This window comes from Pleurodeles waltl, chromosome 11, assembly GCF_031143425.1.
Source record: "Pleurodeles waltl isolate 20211129_DDA chromosome 11, aPleWal1.hap1.20221129, whole genome shotgun sequence".
Lineage (NCBI taxonomy): Eukaryota > Metazoa > Chordata > Amphibia > Caudata > Salamandridae > Pleurodeles > Pleurodeles waltl.
In genome coordinates this window covers 573,837,937-573,861,166 of record NC_090450.1, presented here as the reverse complement: position 1 = coordinate 573,861,166, position 23,230 = coordinate 573,837,937, and the positions used below count along the sequence as shown (strand labels likewise).

The following is a 23,230-nucleotide window of genomic DNA, read 5'->3' as shown; positions in this document are numbered from 1 at the left end:
GCGTCGGGACTTGGGATTCCAAGAGTCGCGGTCAGGGGAAGCCTCGGGATTCCCTCTGCAGGCGGCGCTGTGGGGGCTCAGGGGGGACAGGTTTTGGTACTCACAGTATCAGAGTAGTCCTGGGGTCCCTCCTGAGGTGTTGGCTCGCCACCAGCCGAGTCGGGGTCGCCGGGTGCAGGGTTGCAAGTCTCACGCTTCTTGCGGGGAGCTTGCAGGGTTCTTTAAAGCTGCTGGAAACAAAGTTGCAGCTTTTCTTGGAGCAGGTCCGCTGTCCTCGGGAGTTTCTTGTCTTTTCGAAGCAGGGGCAGTCCTCAGAGGATGTCGAGGTCGCTGGTCCCTTCGGAAGGCGTCGCTGGAGCAGGGTCTTTGGAAGGCAGGAGACAGGCCGGTGAGTTTCTGGAGCCAAGGCAGTTGTCGTCTTCTGGTCTTCCGCTGCAGGGGTTTTCAGCTGGGCAGTCCTTCTTCTTGTTGCAGGAATCTAATTTTCTAGGGTTCAGGGTAGCCCTTAAATACTAAATTTAAGGGCGTGTTTAGGTCTGGGGGGTTAGTAGCCAATGGCTACTAGCCCTGAGGGTGGGTACACCCTCTTTGTGCCTCCTCCCAAGGGGAGGGGGTCACAATCCTAACCCTATTGGGGGAATCCTCCATCTGCAAGATGGAGGATTTCTAAAAGTTAGAGTCACTTCAGCTCAGGACACCTTAGGGGCTGTCCTGACTGGCCAGTGACTCCTCCTTGTTGCTTTCTTTGTTCCCTCCAGCCTTGCCGCCAAAAGTGGGGGCCGTGGCCGGAGGGGGCGGGCAACTCCACTAAGCTGGAGTGCCCTGCTGGGCTGTGACAAAGGGGTGAGCCTTTGAGGCTCACCGCCAGGTGTCACAGCTCCTGCCTGGGGGAGGTGTTAGCATCTCCACCCAGTGCAGGCTTTGTTACTGGCCTCAGAGTGACAAAGGCACTCTCCCCATGGGGCCAGCAACATGTCTCTAGTGTGGCAGGCTGCTGGAACCAGTCAGCCTACACAGATAGTTGGTTAAGTTTCAGGGGGCACCTCTAAGGTGCCCTCTGTGGTGTATTTTACAATAAAATGTACACTGGTTTCAGTGTGCATTTATTGTGCTGAGAAGTTTGATACCAAACTTCCCAGTTTTCAGTGTAGCCATTATGGTGCTGTGGAGTTCGAGTAAAACAGACTCCCAGACCATATACTCTTATGGCTACCCTGCACTTACAATGTCTAAGGTTTTGTTTAGACACTGTAGGGGCACAGTGCTCATGCACTGGTACCCTCACCTATGGTATAGTGCACCCTGCCTTAGGGCTGTAAGGCCTGCTAGAGGGGTGTCTTACCTATACTGCATAGGCAGTGAGAGGCTGGCATGGCACCCTGAGGGGAGTGCCATGTCGACTTACTCATTTTGTTCTCACTAGCACACACAGGCTTGTAAGCAGTGTGTCTGTGCCGAGTGAGGGGTCTCTAGGGTGGCATAAGACATGCTGCAGCCCTTAGAGACCTTTCTTGGCATCAGGGCCCTTGGTACTAGAAGTACCAGTTACAAGGGACTTATCTGAATGCCAGGGTGTGCCAATTGTGGATACACTGGTACATTTTAGGTGAAGGAACACTGGTGCTGGGGCCTGGTTAGCAGGGTCCCAGCACACTTCTCAGTCAAGTCAGCATCAGTATCAGGCAAAAAGTGGGGGGATAACTGCAACAGGGAGCCATTTCTTTACACAAGCCCCCCCCAGCCCACAGGCCAGGAGACTCAGCCCAAGCTGGGAGAGTCTTCCTAGTCTGTCAGGCGAGGAAGAGTAGGAGAAATAGGCTGGTTAGTTGCAGGGCCTACTCTGCCTTACATCCTTCTGTTCAGGTCATTCCCTTTGGGGAACTGACCCACTTCCACAGTGATAGGACCTAGTCTGAATTGCCTCTTGTCTGCCTCTTCAATGTCTCCACCCATTCTTTTTATTTTGGGTTTAGAGGTATCCACCTCTGCTAATCTTATCTTAGCCAGGGTCATCCCTAGCTTACCCAAAGAGGTTACCCAGAGCTGGAGTAACCCCACCATGACCAACAGGGTCAGGGGGCCTAACTTGCTATTTGGCATGGGGTCTGACCACCATGCCAAGGATAGTGCAGCCATAAAGGCTAACACCCAGCAGAGGCCACTGACAGCTGTCAGTGCCCAGAACCACACCTTTAGCTCTTCACCTAAAAGGGAAGGGGCTAAGTTACAGGCCTCTTTGGGTTCAGGCTGCCTGTCTGCTGTATTAGAGTGGGGGGTTACCACATCTTGTAGTAAACACCCTTCTTCCACTCTTTCTTCTGTTAGCTGAGGAGCCACCCACTCAGGTTTAACAGTTGCCTGACTAGCCAGGACTTCTTGTGGGTCAGGTTGGACTTTATCAGGGCCATTTTTGGAGTTCTCCCCTACTGGAGCAGAATCTCCTTGGCTTGCTGTAACCTTGGCTAAAGGTTGTCCACCCTTCCTACTCTGTTTTCTTTTCTTCTTCTTCTGGGGCCTGCTTGCATTTACTGCAGAGGCAGGACTTCCAGAATCCTTGGGAGAGGACTGGCACTGGACCAGTTCCTCTCTTGGGCTCTGACTAACCTCTGGGTAGTCATTTCCAAGGAGACAATCAAGGGGGAGGTCTGTACTGACTACTACCCTTCTCCAGCTAAGAGTGCCACCCACTTCTATGGGTACTAAAGCCACAGGCCTCTTAGTGACCCTGTCTAGGCTAACTCTTACCCTGGCAGTCTCACCTGGGATGTACTGGTTTGAGAGCACCAGCCTGTCATGCACAATAGTGTGACTGGCACAAGTGTCTCTCAGGGCAGTGGTTGGGATTCCATTCACCAGTAGGTGGTGGAAGTGTCTACTTCCCTCTGGAATCTCCAACTCACCTGTTGGGCCCTGTTTCCAGTTGAAGGCTATGAAGACCTCCTCATCTGAGGAGTCATCTCCCATGGCTACACTGGTTACCCCTGGAATTTTGTTCTGGGGTTTGTTTTTGGGACAAGAAGTGTCCTTGGTGTGGTGCCCAGACTGTTTACAGTTGTGGCACCATGCCTTAGTGGCATCCCAGTTCTTACCCTGGTACCCACCTTTGTTTTGGGTTGTGTCTTGGGGCCCACCCACCTGTTCTGGTTTTTGGGGGCCTACAGAGGACTCTTTTTCTTTGTTTCTAGTGTCACCCACTTTCTCCTGGGGAGTTTTTGTAACCCCTTTCTTTCGGTCACCCCCAGTGGAAGTTTTGGTTACCCTAGTCTTGACCCAGTGGTCTGCCTTCTTTCCCAATTCTTGGGGAGAAATTGGACCTAGGTCTACCAGATACTGATGCAACTTTTCATTGAAGCAGTTACTTAAAATGTGTTCTTTCATAAACAAATTATAAAGCCCAACATAGTCACACACTTCATTTCCAGTTAACCAACCATCTAGTGTTTTTACTGAGTAGTCTACAAAATCAACCCAGGTCTGGCTCGAGGATTTTTGAGCCCCCCTGAATCTAATTCTATACTCCTCAGTGGAGAATCCAAAGCCCTCAATCAGGGTACCCTTCATGAGGTCATAAGATTCTGCATCTTTTCCAGAGAGTGTGAGGAGTCTATCCCTACACTTTCCAGTGAACATTTCCCAAAGGAGAGCACCCCAGTGAGATCTGTTTACTTTTCTGGTTACACAAGCCCTCTCAAAAGCTGTGAACCATTTGGTGATGTCATCACCATCTTCATATTTTGTTACAATCCCTTTGGGGATTTTTAGGATGTCAGGAGAATCTCTGACCCTATTTAAGTTGCTGCCACCATCGATGGGACCTAGGCCCATCTCTTTTCTTTCCCTTTCTATGGCTAGGAGCTGCTTTTCCAAAGCCAATCTTTTGACCATCCTGGCTAACAGGGGGTCATCTTCACTGGAGTTATCCTCAGTGATTTCAGAGGTGTTGGTCTCTCCTGTGAGGGAACCAGCATCTCTGACTATTATTTTTGGAGTCAGGGTTTGAGGGACCCTGTTCTCCCTAGATAGGACTGGTAGGGGGGAATTTTCCTCCAAGTCACTATCCTCTTCCTCTGAGTTGCCACCCTCAGAGGGGTTGGCCTTTTCAAACTCTGCCAAAAGCTCCTGGAGCTGTATTTTGGTAGGTTTGGGGCCCATTGTTATTTTCTTTATTTTACAGAGTGACCTTAGCTCCCTCATCTTAAGATGGAGGTAAGGTGTGGTGTCGAGTTCCACCACAGTCACATCTGTGCTAGACATTTTGCTTCTAAAAGTTGGAATACTTTTTAAGAATCTACAACTGGTTCTAGAATCTAATTCAAACTTTTAAAAACTTTTAAACTCTAAAAGAAATGCTAAACAGGATCTAACACAAGGCCCTAGCAGGTCTTTTAAGAATTTAGAAAACTTTTCAAATTGCAAAAATCAATTTCTAATGACAATTTTGGAATTTGTCGTGTGATCAGGTATTGGCTGAGTAGTCCAGCAAATGCAAAGTCTTGTACCCCACCGCTGATCCACCAATGTAGGAAGTTGGCTCTGTATGTGCTATTTCAAAGTAAGGAATAGCATGCACAGAGTCCAAGGGTTCCCCTTAGAGGTAAAATAGTGGTAAAAATAGATAATACTAATGCTCTATTTTGTGGTAGTGTGGTCGAGCAGTAGGCTTATCCAAGGAGTAGTGTTAAGCATTTGTTGTACATACACATAGACAATAAATGAGGTACACACACTCAGAGACAAATCCAGCCAATAGGTTTTGTATAGAAAAATATCTTTTCTTAGTTTATTTTAAGAACCACAGGTTCAAATTCTACATGTAATATCTTATTCGAAAGGTATTGCAGGTAAGTACTTTAGGAACTTCAAATCATAAAAATTGCATGTATACTTTTCAAGTTATTCACAAATAGCTGTTTTAAAAGTGGACACTTAGTGCAATTTTCACAGTTCCTAGGGGAGGTAAGTATTTGTTAGTTTTACCAGGTAAGTAAGACACTTACAGGGTTCAGTTCTTGGTCCAAGGTAGCCCACCGTTGGGGGTTCAGAGCAACCCCAAAGTCACCACACCAGCAGCTCAGGGCCGGTCAGGTGCAGAGTTCAAAGTGGTGCCCAAAACGCATAGGCTAGAATGGAGAGAAGGGGGTGCCCCGGTTCCGGTCTGCTTGCAGGTAAGTACCCGCGTCTTCGGAGGGCAGACCAGGGGGGTTTTGTAGGGCACCGGGGGGGACACAAGCCCACACAGAAATTTCACCCTCAGCGGCGCGGGGGCGGCCGGGTGCAGTGTAGAAACAAGCGTCGGGTTCGCAATGTTAGTCTATGAGAGATCTCGGGATCTCTTCAGCGCTGCAGGCAGGCAAGGGGGGGATTCCTCGGGGAAACCTCCACTTGGGCAAGGGAGAGGGACTCCTGGGGGTCACTTCTCCAGTGAAAGTCCGGTCCTTCAGGTCCTGGGGGCTGCGGGTGCAGGGTCTCTCCCAGGCGTCGGGACTTGGGATTCCAAGAGTCGCGGTCAGGGGAAGCCTCGGGATTCCCTCTGCAGGCGGCGCTGTGGGGGCTCAGGGGGGACAGGTTTTGGTACTCACAGTATCAGAGTAGTCCTGGGGTCCCTCCTGAGGTGTTGGCTCGCCACCAGCCGAGTCGGGGTCGCCGGGTGCAGGGTTGCAAGTCTCACGCTTCTTGCGGGGAGCTTGCAGGGTTCTTTAAAGCTGCTGGAAACAAAGTTGCAGCTTTTCTTGGAGCAGGTCCGCTGTCCTCGGGAGTTTCTTGTCTTTTCGAAGCAGGGGCAGTCCTCAGAGGATGTCGAGGTCGCTGGTCCCTTCGGAAGGCGTCGCTGGAGCAGGGTCTTTGGAAGGCAGGAGACAGGCCGGTGAGTTTCTGGAGCCAAGGCAGTTGTCGTCTTCTGGTCTTCCGCTGCAGGGGTTTTCAGCTGGGCAGTCCTTCTTCTTGTTGCAGGAATCTAATTTTCTAGGGTTCAGGGTAGCCCTTAAATACTAAATTTAAGGGCGTGTTTAGGTCTGGGGGGTTAGTAGCCAATGGCTACTAGCCCTGAGGGTGGGTACACCCTCTTTGTGCCTCCTCCCAAGGGGAGGGGGTCACAATCCTAACCCTATTGGGGGAATCCTCCATCTGCAAGATGGAGGATTTCTAAAAGTTAGAGTCACTTCAGCTCAGGACACCTTAGGGGCTGTCCTGACTGGCCAGTGACTCCTCCTTGTTGCTTTCTTTGTTCCCTCCAGCCTTGCCGCCAAAAGTGGGGGCCGTGGCCGGAGGGGGCGGGCAACTCCACTAAGCTGGAGTGCCCTGCTGGGCTGTGACAAAGGGGTGAGCCTTTGAGGCTCACCGCCAGGTGTCACAGCTCCTGCCTGGGGGAGGTGTTAGCATCTCCACCCAGTGCAGGCTTTGTTACTGGCCTCAGAGTGACAAAGGCACTCTCCCCATGGGGCCAGCAACATGTCTCTAGTGTGGCAGGCTGCTGGAACCAGTCAGCCTACACAGATAGTTGGTTAAGTTTCAGGGGGCACCTCTAAGGTGCCCTCTGTGGTGTATTTTACAATAAAATGTACACTGGTTTCAGTGTGCATTTATTGTGCTGAGAAGTTTGATACCAAACTTCCCAGTTTTCAGTGTAGCCATTATGGTGCTGTGGAGTTCGAGTAAAACAGACTCCCAGACCATATACTCTTATGGCTACCCTGCACTTACAATGTCTAAGGTTTTGTTTAGACACTGTAGGGGCACAGTGCTCATGCACTGGTACCCTCACCTATGGTATAGTGCACCCTGCCTTAGGGCTGTAAGGCCTGCTAGAGGGGTGTCTTACCTATACTGCATAGGCAGTGAGAGGCTGGCATGGCACCCTGAGGGGAGTGCCATGTCGACTTACTCATTTTGTTCTCACTAGCACACACAGGCTTGTAAGCAGTGTGTCTGTGCCGAGTGAGGGGTCTCTAGGGTGGCATAAGACATGCTGCAGCCCTTAGAGACCTTTCTTGGCATCAGGGCCCTTGGTACTAGAAGTACCAGTTACAAGGGACTTATCTGAATGCCAGGGTGTGCCAATTGTGGATACACTGGTACATTTTAGGTGAAGGAACACTGGTGCTGGGGCCTGGTTAGCAGGGTCCCAGCACACTTCTCAGTCAAGTCAGCATCAGTATCAGGCAAAAAGTGGGGGGATAACTGCAACAGGGAGCCATTTCTTTACACCCCCTAACATTTTGCCTTTGCTGATGCTAAGTTATGATTTGAAAGTGTGCTGGGACCCTACTAACCAGGCTCCAGCACCAGTTTTCTTTCCCTAAACTGTACCTTTGTCTCCACAATTGGCACAACCCTGGCACTCAGGTAAGTCCCTTGTAACTGGTACCCCTGGCACCAAGGGCCCTGATGCCAGGGAAGGACTCTAAGGGCTGCAGCATGTCTTATGCCACCCTAGGGACCCCTCACTCAGCACACGCAAACCGCTTCACAGCTTGTGTGAGCTGGTGGGGAGAAAATGACTAAGTCGACATGGCACACCCCTCAGAGTGCCATGCCAACCTCACACTGCCTGTGGCATAGGTAAGTCATCCCTCTAGCAGGCCTTACAGTCCCAAGGTAGGGTGTACTATACCACAGGTGAGGGCATATGTGCGTGAGCACTATGCCCCTACAGTGTCTAAGCAAAACCATAGACATTGTAAGTACAGGGTAGCCATAAGAGTATATGGTCTGGGAGTTTGTCAAACACGAACTCCACAGTTCCATAATGGCTACACTGAAAACTGGGAAGTTTGGGCTCTAACGTCTCAGCACAATAAATGCACACTGTAGGAAGTTGGCTCTGTATGTGCTATTTCAAAGTAAGGAATAGCATGCACAGAGTCCAAGGGTTCCCCTTAGAGGTAAAATAGTGGTAAAAATAGATAATACTAATGCTCTATTTTGTGGTAGTGTGGTCGAGCAGTAGGCTTATCCAAGGAGTAGTGTTAAGCATTTGTTGTACATACACAAGACAATAAATGAGGTACACACACTCAGAGACAAATCCAGCCAATATGTTTTTATATAGAAAAATATCTTTTCTTAGTTTATTTTAAGAACCACAGGTTCAAATTCTACATGTAATATCTCATTCGAAAGGTATTGCAGGTAAGTACTTTAGGAACTTCAAATCATCAAAATTGCATGTATACTTTTCAAGTTATTGACAAATAGCTGTTTTAAAAGTGGACACTTAGTGCAATTTTCACAGTTCCTAGGGGAGGTAAGTATTTGTTAGTTTTACCAGGTAAGTAAGACACTTACAGGGTTCAGTTCTTGGTCCAAGGTAGCCCACCGGTGGGGGTTCAGAGCAGCCCCAAAGTCACCACACCAGCAGCTCAGGGCCGGTCAGGTGCAGAGTTCAAAGTGGTGCCCAAAACACATAGGCTAGAATGGAGAGAAGGGGGTGCCCCGGTTCCGGTCTGCTTGCAGGTAAGTACCCGCGTCTTCGGAGGGCAGACCAGGGGGGTTTTGTAGGGCACCGGGGGGGACACGAGTCCACACAGAGATTTCACCCTCAGCAGCGCGGGGGCGGCCGGGTGCAGTGTAGAAACAAGCGTCGGGTTTTCAATGTTAGTCTATGAGAGATCTCGGGATCTCTTCAGCGCTGCAGGCAGGCAAGGGGGGGATTCCTCGGGGAAACCTCCACTTGGGCGAGGGAGAGGGACTCCTGGGGGTCACTCCTCCAGTGAAAGTCCGGTCCTTCAGGTCCTGGGGGCTGCGGGTGCAGGGTCTCTCCCAGGCGTCGGGACTTTAGGTTCAAAGAGTCGCGGTCAGGGGAAGCCTCGGGATTCCCTCTGCAGGCGGCGCTGTGGGGGCTCAGGGGGGACAGGTTTTGGTACTCACAGTATCAGAGTAGTCCTGGGGTCCCTCCTGAGGTGTTGGATCGCCACCAGCCGAGTCGGGGTCGCCGGGTGCAGTGTGGCAAGTCTCACGCTTCTTGCGGGGAGCTTGCAGGGTTCTTTAAAGCTGCTGGAAACAAAGTTGCAGCTTTTCTTGGAGCAGGTCCGCTGTCCTCGGGAGTTTCTTGTCTTTTCGAAGCAGGGGCAGTCCTCAGAGGATGTCGAGGTCGCTGGTCCCTTTGGAAGGCGTCGCTGGAGCAGGATCTTTGGAAGGCAGGAGACAGGCCGGTGAGTTTCTGGAGCCAAGGCAGTTGTCGTCTTCTGGTCTTCCGCTGCAGGGGTTTTCAGCTGGGCAGTCCTTCTTCTTGTAGTTGCAGGAATCTAATTTTCTAGGGTTCAGGGTAGCCCTTAAATACTAAATTTAAGGGTGTGTTTAGGTCTGGGGGGTTAGTAGCCAATGGCTACTAGCCCTGAGGGTGGGTACACCCTCTTTGTGCCTCCTCCCAAGGGGAGGGGGTCACAATCCTAACCCTATTGGGGGAATCCTCCATCTGCAAGATGGAGGATTTCTAAAAGTTAGAGTCACCTCAGCTCAGGACACCTTAGGGGCTGTCCTGACTGGCCAGTGACTCCTCCTTGTTGCTTTCTTTGTTCCCTCCAGCCTTGCCGCCAAAAGTGGGGGCCGTGGCCGGAGGGGGCGGGCAACTCCACTAAGCTGGAGTGCCCTGCTGGGCTGTGACAAAGGGGTGAGCCTTTGAGGCTCACCGCCAGGTGTCACAGTTCCTGCCTGGGGGAGGTGTTAGCATCTCCACCCAGTGCAGGCTTTGTTACTGGCCTCAGAGTGACAAAGGCACTCTCCCCATGGGGCCAGCAACAAGTCTCTGGTGTGGCAGGCTGCTGGAACTAGTCAGCCTACACAGACAGTCGGTTAAGTTTCAGGGGGCACCTCTAAGGTGCCCTCTGGGGTGTATTTTACAATAAAATGTACACTGGCATCAGTGTGCATTTATTGTGCTGAGAAGTTTGATACCAAACTTCCCAGTTTTCAGTGTAGCCATTATGGTGCTGTGGAGTTCGTGTTTGACAGACTCCCAGACCATATACTCTTATGGCTACCCTGCACTTACAATGTCTAAGGTTTTGTTTAGACACTGTAGGGGTACCATGCTCATGCACTGGTACCCTCACCTATGGTATAGTGCACCCTGCCTTAGGGCTGTAAGGCCTGCTAGAGGGGTGTCTTACCTATACTGCATAGGCAGTGAGAGGCTGGCATGGCACCCTGAGGGGAGTGCCATGTCGACTTACTCATTTTGTTCTCACTAGCACACACAGGCTTGTAAGCAGTGGGTCTGTGCTGAGTGAGGGGTCTCTAGGGTGGCATAAGACATGCTGCAGCCCTTAGAGACCTTCCTTGGCATCAGGGCCCTTGGTACTAGAAGTACCAGTTACAAGGGACTTATCTGAATGCCACGGTGTGCCAATTGTGGATACAATGGTACATTTTAGGTGAAGGAACACTGGTGCTGGGGCCTGGTTAGCAGGGTCCCAGCACTCTTCTCAGTCAAGTCAGCATCAGTATCAGGCAAAAAGTGGGGGGTAACTGCAACAGGGAGCCATTTCTTTACACAAGCCCCCCCCAGCCCACAGGCCAGGAGACTCAGCCCAAGCTGGGAGAGTCTTCCTAGTCTGTCAGGCGAGGAAGAGTAGGAGAAATAGGCTGGTTAGTTGCAGGGCCTACTCTGCCTTACATCCTTCTGTTCAGGTCATTCCCTTTGGGGAACTGACCTACTTCCACAGTGATAGGACCTAGTCTGAATTGCCTCTTGTCTGCCTCTTCAATGTCTCCACCCATTCTTTCTATTTTGGTCTTAGAGGTATCCACCTCTGCTAACCTTATCTTGGCCAGGGTTACCCCTAGCTTACCCAGAGAGGTTACCCAGAGCTGGAGTAACCCCACCATGACCAATAGGGTCAGGGGGCCTAACTTGCTATTTGGCATGGGGTCAGACCACCATGCTAAGGATAGTGCAGCCATAAAGGCTAACACCCAGCAGAGGCCACTGACAGTTGTCAGTGCCCAGAACCACACCTTTAGCTCTTCACCTAAAAGGGAAGGGGCTAAGTTACAGGCCTCTTTGGGTTCAGGTTGCCTGTCTGCTGTATTAGAGTGGGGGGTTACCACATCTTGTAGTAAACACCCTTCTTCCACTCTTTCTTCTGTTAGCTGAGGAGCCACCCACTCAGGTTTAACAGTTGCCTGACTAGCCAGGACTTCTTGTGGGTCAGGTTGGACTTTATCAGGGCCATTTTTGGAGTTCTCCCCTACTGGAGCAGAATCTCCTTGGCTTGCTGTAACCTTGGCTAAAGGTTGTCCACCCTTCCTACTCTGTTTTCTTTTCTTCTTCTTCTGGGGCCTGCTTGCATTTACTGCAGAGGCAGGACTTCCAGAATCCTTGGGAGAGGACTGGCACTGGACCAGTTCCTCTCTTGGGCTCTGACTAACCTCTGGGTAGTCATTTCCAAGGAGACAATCAAGGGGGAGGTCTGTACTGACTACTACCCTTCTCCAGCTAAGAGTGCCACCCACTTCTATGGGTACTAAAGCCACAGGCCTCTTAGTGACCCTGTCTAGGCTAACTCTTACCCTGGCAGTCTCACCTGGGATGTACTGGTTTGAGAGCACCAGCCTGTCATGCACAATAGTGTGACTGGCACAAGTGTCTCTCAGGGCAGTGGTTGGGATTCCATTCACCAGTAGGTGGTGGAAGTGTCTACTTCCCTCTGGAATCTCCAACTCACCTGTTGGGCCCTGTTTCCAGTTGACGGCTATGAAGACCTCCTCATCTGAGGAGTCATCTCCCATGGCTACACTGGTTACCCCTGGAATTTTGTTCTGGGGTTTGTTTTTGGGACAAGAAGTGTCCTTGGTGTGGTGCCCAGACTGTTTACAGTTGTGGCACCATGCCTTAGTGGCATCCCAGTTCTTACCCTGGTACCCACCTTTGTTTTGGGTTGTGTCTTGGGGCCCACCCACCTGTTCTGGTTTTTGGGGGCCTACAGAGGACTCTTTTTCTTTGTTTCTAGTGTCACCCACTTTCTCCTGGGGAGTTTTTGTAACCCCTTTCTTTTGGTCACCCCCAGTGGAAGTTTTGGTTACCCTAGTCTTGACCCAGTGGTCTGCCTTCTTTCCCAATTCTTGGGGAGAAATTGGACCTAGGTCTACCAGATACTGATGCAACTTTTCATTGAAGCAGTTACTTAAAATGTGTTCTTTCATAAACAAATTATAAAGCCCAACATAGTCACACACTTCATTTCCAGTTAACCAACCATCTAGTGTTTTTACTGAGTAGTCTACAAAATCAACCCAGGTCTGGCTCGAGGATTTTTGAGCCCCCCTGAATCTAATTCTATACTCCTCAGTGGAGAATCCAAAGCCCTCAATCAGGGTACCCTTCATGAGGTCATAAGATTCTGCATCTTTTCCAGAGAGTGTGAGGAGTCTATCCCTACACTTTCCAGTGAACATTTCCCAAAGGAGAGCACCCCAGTGAGATCTGTTTACTTTTCTGGTTACACAAGCCCTCTCAAAAGCTGTGAACCATTTGGTGATGTCATCACCATCTTCATATTTTGTTACAATCCCTTTGGGGATTTTTAGGATGTCAGGAGAATCTCTGACCCTATTTAAGTTGCTGCCACCATCGATGGGACCTAGGCCCATCTCTTTTCTTTCCCTTTCTATGGCTAGGAGCTGCTTTTCCAAAGCCAATCTTTTGACCATCCTGGCTAACAGGGGGTCATCTTCACTGGAGTTATCCTCAGTGATTTCAGAGGTGTTGGTCTCTCCTGTGAGGGAACCAGCATCTCTGACTATTATTTTTGGAGTCAGGGTTTGAGGGACCCTGTTCTCCCTAGATAGGACTGGTAGGGGGGAATTTTCCTCCAAGTCACTATCCTCTTCCTCTGAGTTGCTACCCTCAGAGGGGTTGGCCTTTTCAAACTCTGCCAAAAGCTCCTGGAGCTGTATTTTGGTAGGTTTGGGGCCCATTGTTATTTTCTTTATTTTACAGAGTGACCTTAGCTCCCTCATCTTAAGATGGAGGTAAGGTGTGGTGTCGAGTTCCACCACAGTCACATCTGTGCTAGACATTTTGCTTCTAAAAGTTGGAATACTTTTTAAGAATCTACAACTGGTTCTAGAATCTAATTCAAACTTTTACAAACTTTTAAACTCTAAAAGAAATGCTAAACAGGGACTTAACACACAAGGCCCTAGCAGGACTTTTAAGAATTTAGAAAAATTTCAAATTGCAAAAATGAATTTCTAATGACAATTTTGGAATTTGTCGTGTGATCAGGTATTGGCTGAGTAGTCCAGCAAATGCAAAGTCTTGTACCCCACCGCTGATCCACCAATGTAGGAAGTTGGCTCTGTATGCACTATTTCAAAGTAAGGAATAGTATGCACAGAGTCCAAGGGTTCCCCTTAGAGGTAAGATAGTGGCAAAAAGAGATAATACTAATGCTCTATTTTGTGGTAGTGTGGTCGAGCAGTAGGCTTATCCAAGGAGTAGTGTTAAGCATTTGTTGTACATACACAAGACAATAAATGAGGTACACACACTCAGAGACAAATCCAGCCAATATGTTTTTATATAGAAAAATATCTTTTCTTAGTTTATTTTAAGAACCACAGGTTCAAATTCTACATGTAATATCTCATTCGAAAGGTATTGCAGGTAAGTACTTTAGGAACTTCAAATCATCAAAATTGCATGTATACTTTTCAAGTTATTGACAAATAGCTGTTTTAAAAGTGGACACTTAGTGCAATTTTCACAGTTCCTAGGGGAGGTAAGTATTTGTTAGTTTTACCAGGTAAGTAAGACACTTACAGGGTTCAGTTCTTGGTCCAAGGTAGCCCACCGGTGGGGGTTCAGAGCAGCCCCAAAGTCACCACACCAGCAGCTCAGGGCCGGTCAGGTGCAGAGTTCAAAGTGGTGCCCAAAACACATAGGCTAGAATGGAGAGAAGGGGGTGCCCCGGTTCCGGTCTGCTTGCAGGTAAGTACCCGCGTCTTCGGAGGGCAGACCAGGGGGGTTTTGTAGGGCACCGGGGGGGACACGAGTCCACACAGAGATTTCACCCTCAGCAGCGCGGGGGCGGCCGGGTGCAGTGTAGAAACAAGCGTCGGGTTTTCAATGTTAGTCTATGAGAGATCTCGGGATCTCTTCAGCGCTGCAGGCAGGCAAGGGGGGGATTCCTCGGGGAAACCTCCACTTGGGCGAGGGAGAGGGACTCCTGGGGGTCACTCCTCCAGTGAAAGTCCGGTCCTTCAGGTCCTGGGGGCTGCGGGTGCAGGGTCTCTCCCAGGCGTCGGGACTTTAGGTTCAAAGAGTCGCGGTCAGGGGAAGCCTCGGGATTCCCTCTGCAGGCGGCGCTGTGGGGGCTCAGGGGAGACAGGTTTTGGTACTCACAGTATCAGAGTAGTCCTGGGGTCCCTCCTGAGGTGTTGGATCGCCACCAGCCGAGTCGGGGTCGCCGGGTGCAGTGTGGCAAGTCTCACGCTTCTTGCGGGGAGCTTGCAGGGTTTTTTAAAGCTGCTGGAAACAAAGTTGCAGCTTTTCTTGGAGCAGGTCCGCTGTCCTCGGGAGTTTCTTGTCTTTTCGAAGCAGGGGCAGTCCTCAGAGGATGTCGAGGTCGCTGGTCCCTTTGGAAGGCGTCGCTGGAGCAGGATCTTTGGAAGGCAGGAGACAGGCCGGTGAGTTTCTGGAGCCAAGGCAGTTGTCGTCTTCTGGTCTTCCGCTGCAGGGGTTTTCAGCTGGGCAGTCCTTCTTCTTGTAGTTGCAGGAATCTAATTTTCTAGGGTTCAGGGTAGCCCTTAAATACTAAATTTAAGGGTGTGTTTAGGTCTGGGGGGTTAGTAGCCAATGGCTACTAGCCCTGAGGGTGGGTACACCCTCTTTGTGCCTCCTCCCAAGGGGAGGGGGTCACAATCCTAACCCTATTGGGGGAATCCTCCATCTGCAAGATGGAGGATTTCTAAAAGTTAGAGTCACCTCAGCTCAGGACACCTTAGGGGCTGTCCTGACTGGCCAGTGACTCCTCCTTGTTGCTTTCTTTGTTCCCTCCAGCCTTGCCGCCAAAAGTGGGGGCCGTGGCCGGAGGGGGCGGGCAACTCCACTAAGCTGGAGTGCCCTGCTGGGCTGTGACAAAGGGGTGAGCCTTTGAGGCTCACCGCCAGGTGTCACAGTTCCTGCCTGGGGGAGGTGTTAGCATCTCCACCCAGTGCAGGCTTTGTTACTGGCCTCAGAGTGACAAAGGCACTCTCCCCATGGGGCCAGCAACATGTCTCTGGTGTGGCAGGCTGCTGGAACTAGTCAGCCTACACAGACAGTCGGTTAAGTTTCAGGGGGCACCTCTAAGGTGCCCTCTGGGGTGTATTTTACAATAAAATGTACACTGGCATCAGTGTGCATTTATTGTGCTGAGAAGTTTGATACCAAACTTCCCAGTTTTCAGTGTAGCCATTATGGTGCTGTGGAGTTCGTGTTTGACAGACTCCCAGACCATATACTCTTATGGCTACCCTGCACTTACAATGTCTAAGGTTTTGTTTAGACACTGTAGGGGTACCATGCTCATGCACTGGTACCCTCACCTATGGTATAGTGCACCCTGCCTTAGGGCTGTAAGGCCTGCTAGAGGGGTGTCTTACCTATACTGCATAGGCAGTGAGAGGCTGGCATGGCACCCTGAGGGGAGTGCCATGTCGACTTACTCATTTTGTTCTCACTAGCACACACAGGCTTGTAAGCAGTGGGTCTGTGCTGAGTGAGGGGTCTCTAGGGTGGCATAAGACATGCTGCAGCCCTTAGAGACCTTCCTTGGCATCAGGGCCCTTGGTACTAGAAGTACCAGTTACAAGGGACTTATCTGAATGCCAGGGTGTGCCAATTGTGGATACAATGGTACATTTTAGGTGAAGGAACACTGGTGCTGGGGCCTGGTTAGCAGGGTCCCAGCACTCTTCTCAGTCAAGTCAGCATCAGTATCAGGCAAAAAGTGGGGGGTAACTGCAACAGGGAGCCATTTCTTTACACACACTGATACCAGTGTGCAATTTATTGTAACATACACCCAGAGGGCATCTTAGAGATGCCCCCTGAATACCTACCCGACTTCTAGTGTAGGCTGACCAGTTTCTGCAAGCCTGCCACACACCAGACATGTTGCTGGCCATATGGGGAGAGTGCCTTTGTCACTCTGTGGCCAGGAACAAAGCCTGTACTGGGTGGAGGTGCTTCTCACCTCCCCCTGCAGGAACTGTAACACCTGGCGGTGAGCCTCAAAGAAACTCCCGATAACAGTGACCCTGTTCAAAACCAGCTACTTCTTTGCAAAAAAGAAGAAACTTCCAAAGACTTCACGTTTCCCGCTGGAAGCGTGAGATTCTACACTCTGCACCCGACACCCCCCAGCTCAACCTGCGGAAAACCAACACCTCAGGGAGGACTCTCCAGCGACTGAGAGCCCGTGAGTATCCAGAGACGACCCCCCTGAGCCCCAACAGCGACGCCTGCAGAGAGAATCCAGAGGCTCCCCTGACCGCGACTGCCTGTAACCAACACTGCACCCGCAGCCCCCAGGACCTGAAGGAACCGAACTTCGATGCAGGAGTGTAGGAAGTTGGCTCTGTATGCACTATTTCAAAGTAAGGAATAGTATACACAGAGTCCAAGGGTTTCCCTTAGAGGTAAGATAGCGCAAAAAGAGATAATACTAATGCTCTATTTTGTGGTAGTGTGGTCGAGCAGTAGGCTTATCAAAGGAGTAGTGTTAAGCATTTGTTGTACACACACAGGCAATAAATGAGGAACACACACTCAAAGACAATTCCAGGCCAATAGGTTTTTGTATAGAAAAATATATTTTCTTAGTTTATTTTAAGAACCACAGGTTCAAATTCTACATGTAATATCTCATTTGAAAGGTATTGCAGGTAAGTACTTTAGGAACTTTGAATAATCACAATAGCATATATACTTTTTACATAAAACACATATAGCTATTTTAAAAGTGGACACAGTGCAATTTTCAACAGTTCCTGGGGGAGGTAAGTTATTGTTAGTTCTTGCAGGTAAGTAAACCACCTACGGGGTTCAAATTGGGGTCCAAGGTAGCCCACCGTTGGGGGTTCAGAGCAACCTCAAAGTTACCACACCAGCAGCTCAGGGCATATCAGGTGCAGAGTTCAAAGTGGTGCCCAAAACACATAGGCTTCAATGGAGAAGGGGGTGCCCCGGTTCCAGTCTGCCAGCAGGTAAGTACCCGCGTCTTCGGAGGGCAGACCAGGGGGGTTTTGTAGGGCACCGGGGGGGACACAAGTCAGCACAGAAAGTACACCCTCAGCAGCACGGGGGCGGCCGGGTGCAGTGTGCAAACACGCGTCGGGTTTTCAACAGGTTTCAATGAGAGACCAAGGGGTCTCTTCAGCGATGCAGGCAGGCAAGGGGGGGCTCTTCGGGGTAGCCACCACCTGGGCAAGGGAGAGGGCCTCCTGGGGGTCACTCCTGCACTGGAGTTCCGATCCTTCAGGTCCTGGGGGCTGCGGGTGCAGGGTCTTTTCCAGGCGTCGGGATTTTGGATTTAGACAGTCGCGGTCAGGGGGAGCCTCGGGATTCCCTCTGCAGGCGTCGCTGTGGGTGCTCAGGGGGGACAACTTTGGTTACTCACAGTCTCGGAGTTGCCGGGGGGTCCTCCCTGTAGCGTTGTTTCTCCACCAGTCGAGTCGGGTCACCGGGTGCAGTGTTGCAAGTCTCACGCTTCTTGCGGGGATTGCAGGGGTCTTTAAATCTGCTCCTCTGGAAACAAAGTTGCAGTCTTTGTTGAACAGGGCCGCTGTTCTCGGGAATTTCTTGGTCTTTTGGAAGCAGGGCAGTCATCTGAGGATTCAGAGGTCGCTGGTCCTGGGGAAAGCGTTGCTGGAGCAGTTTTCTCCTGAAGGAGGGAGACAGGCCGGTAGGGCTGGGGCCAAAGCAGTTGGTGTCTCCGTCTTCTCTGCAGGGGTTTTTCTGCTCAGCAGTCCTCTTCTTCGTAAGTTGCAGGAATCTAAATATTGAGGTTCAGGGAAGCCCTTAAATACTAAATTTAAGGGCGTGTTTAGGTCTGGGGGGTTAGTAGCCAATGGCTACTAGCCCTGAGGGTGGGTAAACCCTCTCTGTGCCTCCTCCCAAGGGGAGGGGGTCACATTCCTATCCCTATTGGGGGAATCCTCCATCTGCAAGATGGAGGATTTCTAAAAGTCAGAGTCACCTCATCTCAGGACACCTTAGGGGCTGTCCTGACTGGCCAGTGACTCCTCCTTGTTATTCTCATTATCTCCCCCGGCCTTGCTGCCAAAAGTGGGGCCGTGGCCGGAGGGGGCGGGCAACTCCACTAGCTGGAGTGCCCTGTAGTGCTGGAACAAAGGGGGTGAGCCTTTGAGGCTCACAGCCAGGTGTTACAGCTCCTGCCTGGGGGAGGTGATAGCATCTCCACCCAGTGCAGGCTTTGTTACTGGCCACAGAGTGACAAAGGCACTCTCCCCATGTGGCCAGCAACATGTCTCGAGTGTGGCAGGCTGCTAAAACCAGTCAGCCTACACAGGTAGTTGGTTAAGGTTTCAGGGGGCACCTCTAAGGTGCCCTCTGGGGTGTATTTTACAATAAAATGTACACTGGCATCAGTGTGCATTTATTGTGCTGAGAAGTTGGATACCAAACTTCCCAGTTTTCAGTGTAGCTATTATGGTGCTGTGGAGTTCGTGTTTGACAGACTCCCAGACCATATACTCTTATGGCTACCCTGCACTTACAATGTCTAAGGTTTGGCTTAGACACTGTAGGGGCACAGTGCTCATGCCCTGGTGCCCTCACCTATGGTATAGTGCACCCTGTCTTAGGGCTGTAAGGCCTGCTAGAGGAGTGACTTATCTATACTGCATAGGCAGTATGCGGCTGGCATTGCACCCTGAGGGGAGTGCCATGTCGACTTACTCGTTTTGTCCTCACCAGCACACACAAGCTGGCAAGCAGTGTGTCTGTGCTGAGTGAGGGGTCCCCAGGGTGGCATAAGATATGCTGCAGCCCTTAGAGACCTTCCCTGGCATCAGGGCCCTCGGTACCAGGGGTACCAGTTACAAGGGACCTACCTGGATGCCAGGGTGTGCCAATTGTGAAAACAAAAGTACAGGTTAGGGAAAGAACACTGGTGCTGGGGCCTGGTTAGGTGGCCTCAGCACACTTTCAATTCAAAACATAGCATCAGCAAAGGCAAAAAGTCAGGGGGTAACCATGCCAAGGAGGCATTTCCTTACAAGGAGTGACCCCCCAGGCGACCCTCTGCCTTGCCCAGCTGGTCGTTGTCCCAAGAAGCCCCCCCTGTGCCTGCCTGCACCGCTAGAGTGACCTCCAGGTCCCTCCATTGAAACCTATACAAAACCCGAAGCCTGCTTTGCACACTGCACCCAGCCACCCCTTTGCCACTGAGGGTGTGTTTTGTGTGCCTGTGTCCCCCACCCCCCCAGTGCTCTACAAAACCCCTCTGGTCTTCCCCCCGAGGACGCAGGTACTTACCTGCTGGCAGACTGGCTCCATAGGCGCCTATGTGTTTTGGGCACCTCTTTGACCTCTGCACCAAACCGGCCCTGAGCTGCTGGTGTGGTAACTTTGGGGTTGCCTTAAACCCCCAACGGTGGGCTGCTTATGCCCCAGGACTGAGAGTGTTTTACTTACCTCCTAATCTAACCTTTACTTACCTCTGGCAGGAACTGTTGATTTTTGCACTGTATCCACTGTGAAAATAGCTTATTGCCATTTTTACAAAGACTGTACATGATATTGTTTCCATTCAAAGTTCCTAAAGTATCTACGTGAAGTACCTTACATTTAAAGTGTTTAATGTAAATCTTGAACCTGTGGTTCTTAGAATAAACTAATAAAATATATTTTTCATTATAAAAATCTATTGGCCTGGTGTAAGTCTTTGAGTGTGTGTTCCTCATTTATTGCCTGTGTGTGTACAACAAATGCTTAACACTACCCTCTGATAAGCCTACTGCTCGACCACACTACCACAAAATAGAGCATTATAATTATCTACTTTTGCCACTATCTTACCTCTAAATGGAACTCTTGGACTCTGTGCACACTATTTCTTACTTTGAAATAGTATATACAGAGCCAACTTCCTACACACAGCATCTGCTTTACTCACTGCTCAGACAAGATTCAGGGATGTGGAATTCCTATCACCCGAGACATCTTGTTTGGGGGTCAAGGGCAACAAGTTTTTATGTTTACTTTGTCCTTGGGACAAGTAGGCCCAACCCTCTGCAGCACAAACCCTTTGGCTGCCTGTTTACAGAGAGTGGAACTCTCTGCAGTTGAGGTAATGTGTTTCCAAAAGATAATGCTGTTCGAACTTGTATTTATGGTTCATTATTTGAAAGCCTTCAGTATTAGGGTGAGTGCTGTAAATAAATGTTTTAAGGTCACACTTCACTACTGACGTTGGTTCCAGTACAAAAAAAAAAAAAAAACGTGTATACACATGTTTGAAAAGTTTAGGCTACGAGGCTAAGTATAATGCTCCCAGAATGCTCTCTGATTAGATGTAAATGAAGTGTCATTTAGTAAAATGTGTTGATGCATGCTAGTATTTCCCAAAAATATTTCTAATGGAAAATCAGTGTAACCATTTTCAACACGAAAATGGGAAGCATGAAAATAAACAAACACTGACAAAGCCAACTGGTCTGACATATTTTTATAAGTCTTTTAGTTTCATCAATGTGTGTCTTGTTTTGGCATGGCTTTTGTAACACTTTATTGTTGTGGGAGCTACCAGGCCCTCAACATTGTAACTAACACTGGAAAAAACCTGCCCTGAGTGAGTCTGGAGAGGGGGCTCCACCATGTTCTTTACAAAGGGGCACCCTCCAGTTTCGTTACGTCACTGATTGCCACTGTAGTTCCTGACTCTGAACAAAACTACTTTGTGTGCCAATATACTCCTTGTGGGAGAGCACAATGCGATCACTCACAGTAAAGCCATCCGAAAGAGAGAGAAATAGAAGTTTAATAAAAACAAAATGTCTTTGTGAACACCAGACCTAATTAGGGACCAAGACCCACATGTAGGTAGCTTTTTTTCGCTGTTTGCGACGTGCAAAGAGCACATTGCGATGCACAAACCCAGTTTTGCGATTCAGTAACCTGGTTACCGAATCGCACAGCTGCGATCGGGGGCCAGGAAACACTTTCAGGAAGGCCTCGTAAGAAAGGGGAGACTCTCCCCTTTCTTACGAGGCCTTCCCGAACGTGGGAAAGGCCGTTTTCCCCATCAAAGCAGGAAGCGGCCGCAAGGCTGCTTCCTGCTTTGATGGGGAAAACACCTTTGAAACGTCGCGCGCTGACTTCACAAAGGGGCGGGTGGGGGGGGAGACACGAAAGCTTCCGTGTCTCCCGGGGGGAGATTAAAAAAATAAATAAATCCTCGGGTGCGACGCACTCGAGGATTTATTAATACCCTTCCTGGTGTCGGCCACTGGTCGTGACCCGCACCAGGGAGGGTGTGTGGGCGTCGGCCAGTGGCCGACGCCCGCACCTAAGAGGTTAAGAAAAAGCAACCACAATAAAAACAACTATATTAAAAGTGTTGAACAATGATTTAAAAAATAGACTACAATCAAGTACAGAGTGATGATGTTTATTAAAGGAAAAAAAAAAAAAACACAACAACTTCAAATGTACTTTCCATTATTGCCCTTTACTGCTGGCTTTGAACCTCTTATCTGCCAGCCTAATATCATGCTTACTAAGGCATATCTTATCCTTGAGAGTTTAAAGTAATTCTGCATATCCCATCATTTATCTAGAGAAAGATTACATGTGTTTTGTCACTGCAGAGGCTTGACAGCATACCTTAAAAAAAAAAAAAAAAAAAAACACATTTGCCTACTTGTGTTACTATTCTCCAGAAGAAGCTAATCCACTCTTCAACATTTTTTTTTTTATCTACTTCTCCGGAGCACAGCATGTTTCTCAGACATACCACTAAGACCTTGCAACATTCAGAAATTTGTAGGTGGTCACAAATATTTAGGGCATGGCCCTTGAGTAATCCCCTAAATCATCTTAGAAGGGTGGCGGGACAAAGCCCTCCTTACTAACCTTTTATCCATTTCTGACAGGGGATAGAAGGCATCCAATTTTAGACTTTCACAGCCATATAACTCCATGGATTGGCCTTTCCAGCAAATGCTCGCATGCGATGGCTAAAGGAGAATCCCAAAAAACATTTAATCAAAGAGGAGCAAGGCAGTGATTGTACCATTTGCCTTTGGCCTCATAAAGAAACACTAGGGTGACCAGATTCTCAAAACGAAAAACCCAGACAAGTCATAGACAGAGAAGTAGGACTACAGTTTGACAGCTGTCAGACATAGAGAAGGGACTACAATCAATGCTTATAAAGCACGGCTACTCACCTGCGAGGGTCTGAAGGCACGGGGGGCCTCAACCGAAAGCCACCAAGGTTCTTGGTGCTGGGTGCGGTCCAGGCATGGATGGGATTGCCTTTGGTGCACCCTCTGCGTGCGACCGCCATTAAGAAGGGAGGGCAGGAAAAGTGCTTTGTGGGAGTAGGGGGGCAGAGGAAGAAGGAAGGAATTAAAAAACACTAGGGAAAAACGAGGGGTGTTAAAGAAAAAGGCAGAAAATGCAAGAGTGAAAGGGCAACAGAAGAAAAGGAAAATACTTACTTGTGATGGCCACTAGACAATCAGGGATGAGGTGCAGGACAAGCCTGCGGGTGGAGGAGGGCCTCGAACTGAGAGTTAGGAGAGACTCAGTTCGTCCCAGGCAAGAGGGAGCGACAGCAGCAGCAGCCGCTAGAGGAGCTGGGGAGGGCAGCAGACACCGACCAGGAGGTCAGTGCAGCCTCCTTCAAGTATCTCTTATTTCACCATGTCAACATTATCCCCTTCTACAGCTTTGATGCTCACTATGTACATAAAACTCACCCGGTTCAGGAAAGGGACTCTGAAGTTCAATGTTACCTCAGAAAGCAGCTCTCTTCTCATTCAGAGGTGCCATCGCAGAGGCAGTGCCAACTATCGGACGTTTGCAATGCAGGGGGGCCAAATTTTCATGTCGCCCATCCAGCAACACACCCCGTGCACATGTGCAGTGACTGCTCAATTACAGTGTTTTCACTGTAGTGCATGCACAAAACTGACCAGGGAAAACGCTGGAAAATTTGCGTTTTCAATGTATTCACAAGAAAACAATGTGATGTTCCTTCACTGTATGTTAAGGCTT

At 49.7% G+C, this 23,230-nt stretch overlaps 1 protein-coding gene across 5 annotated transcripts in view; it reads right to left on the bottom strand.

Moving 5' to 3' along the window:
- Positions 1-23,230, bottom strand: part of CCAR2 (cell cycle and apoptosis regulator 2) — a 566,602-nt gene that overhangs the window by 522,050 nt on the left and 21,322 nt on the right. For 2 of the 5 annotated variants that reach the window (XM_069214050.1, XM_069214052.1), the window contains exon 3: positions 22,082-22,185. The exons of the other annotated variants lie outside the window; for them this stretch is intronic. In XM_069214050.1, coding sequence (XP_069070151.1) covers positions 22,082-22,115 — 34 coding nt within the window. In that variant the 5' untranslated portion in view covers positions 22,116-22,185. The remainder of the gene's footprint in view (positions 1-22,081; positions 22,186-23,230) is intronic. 5 annotated transcript variants of the gene reach the window in all.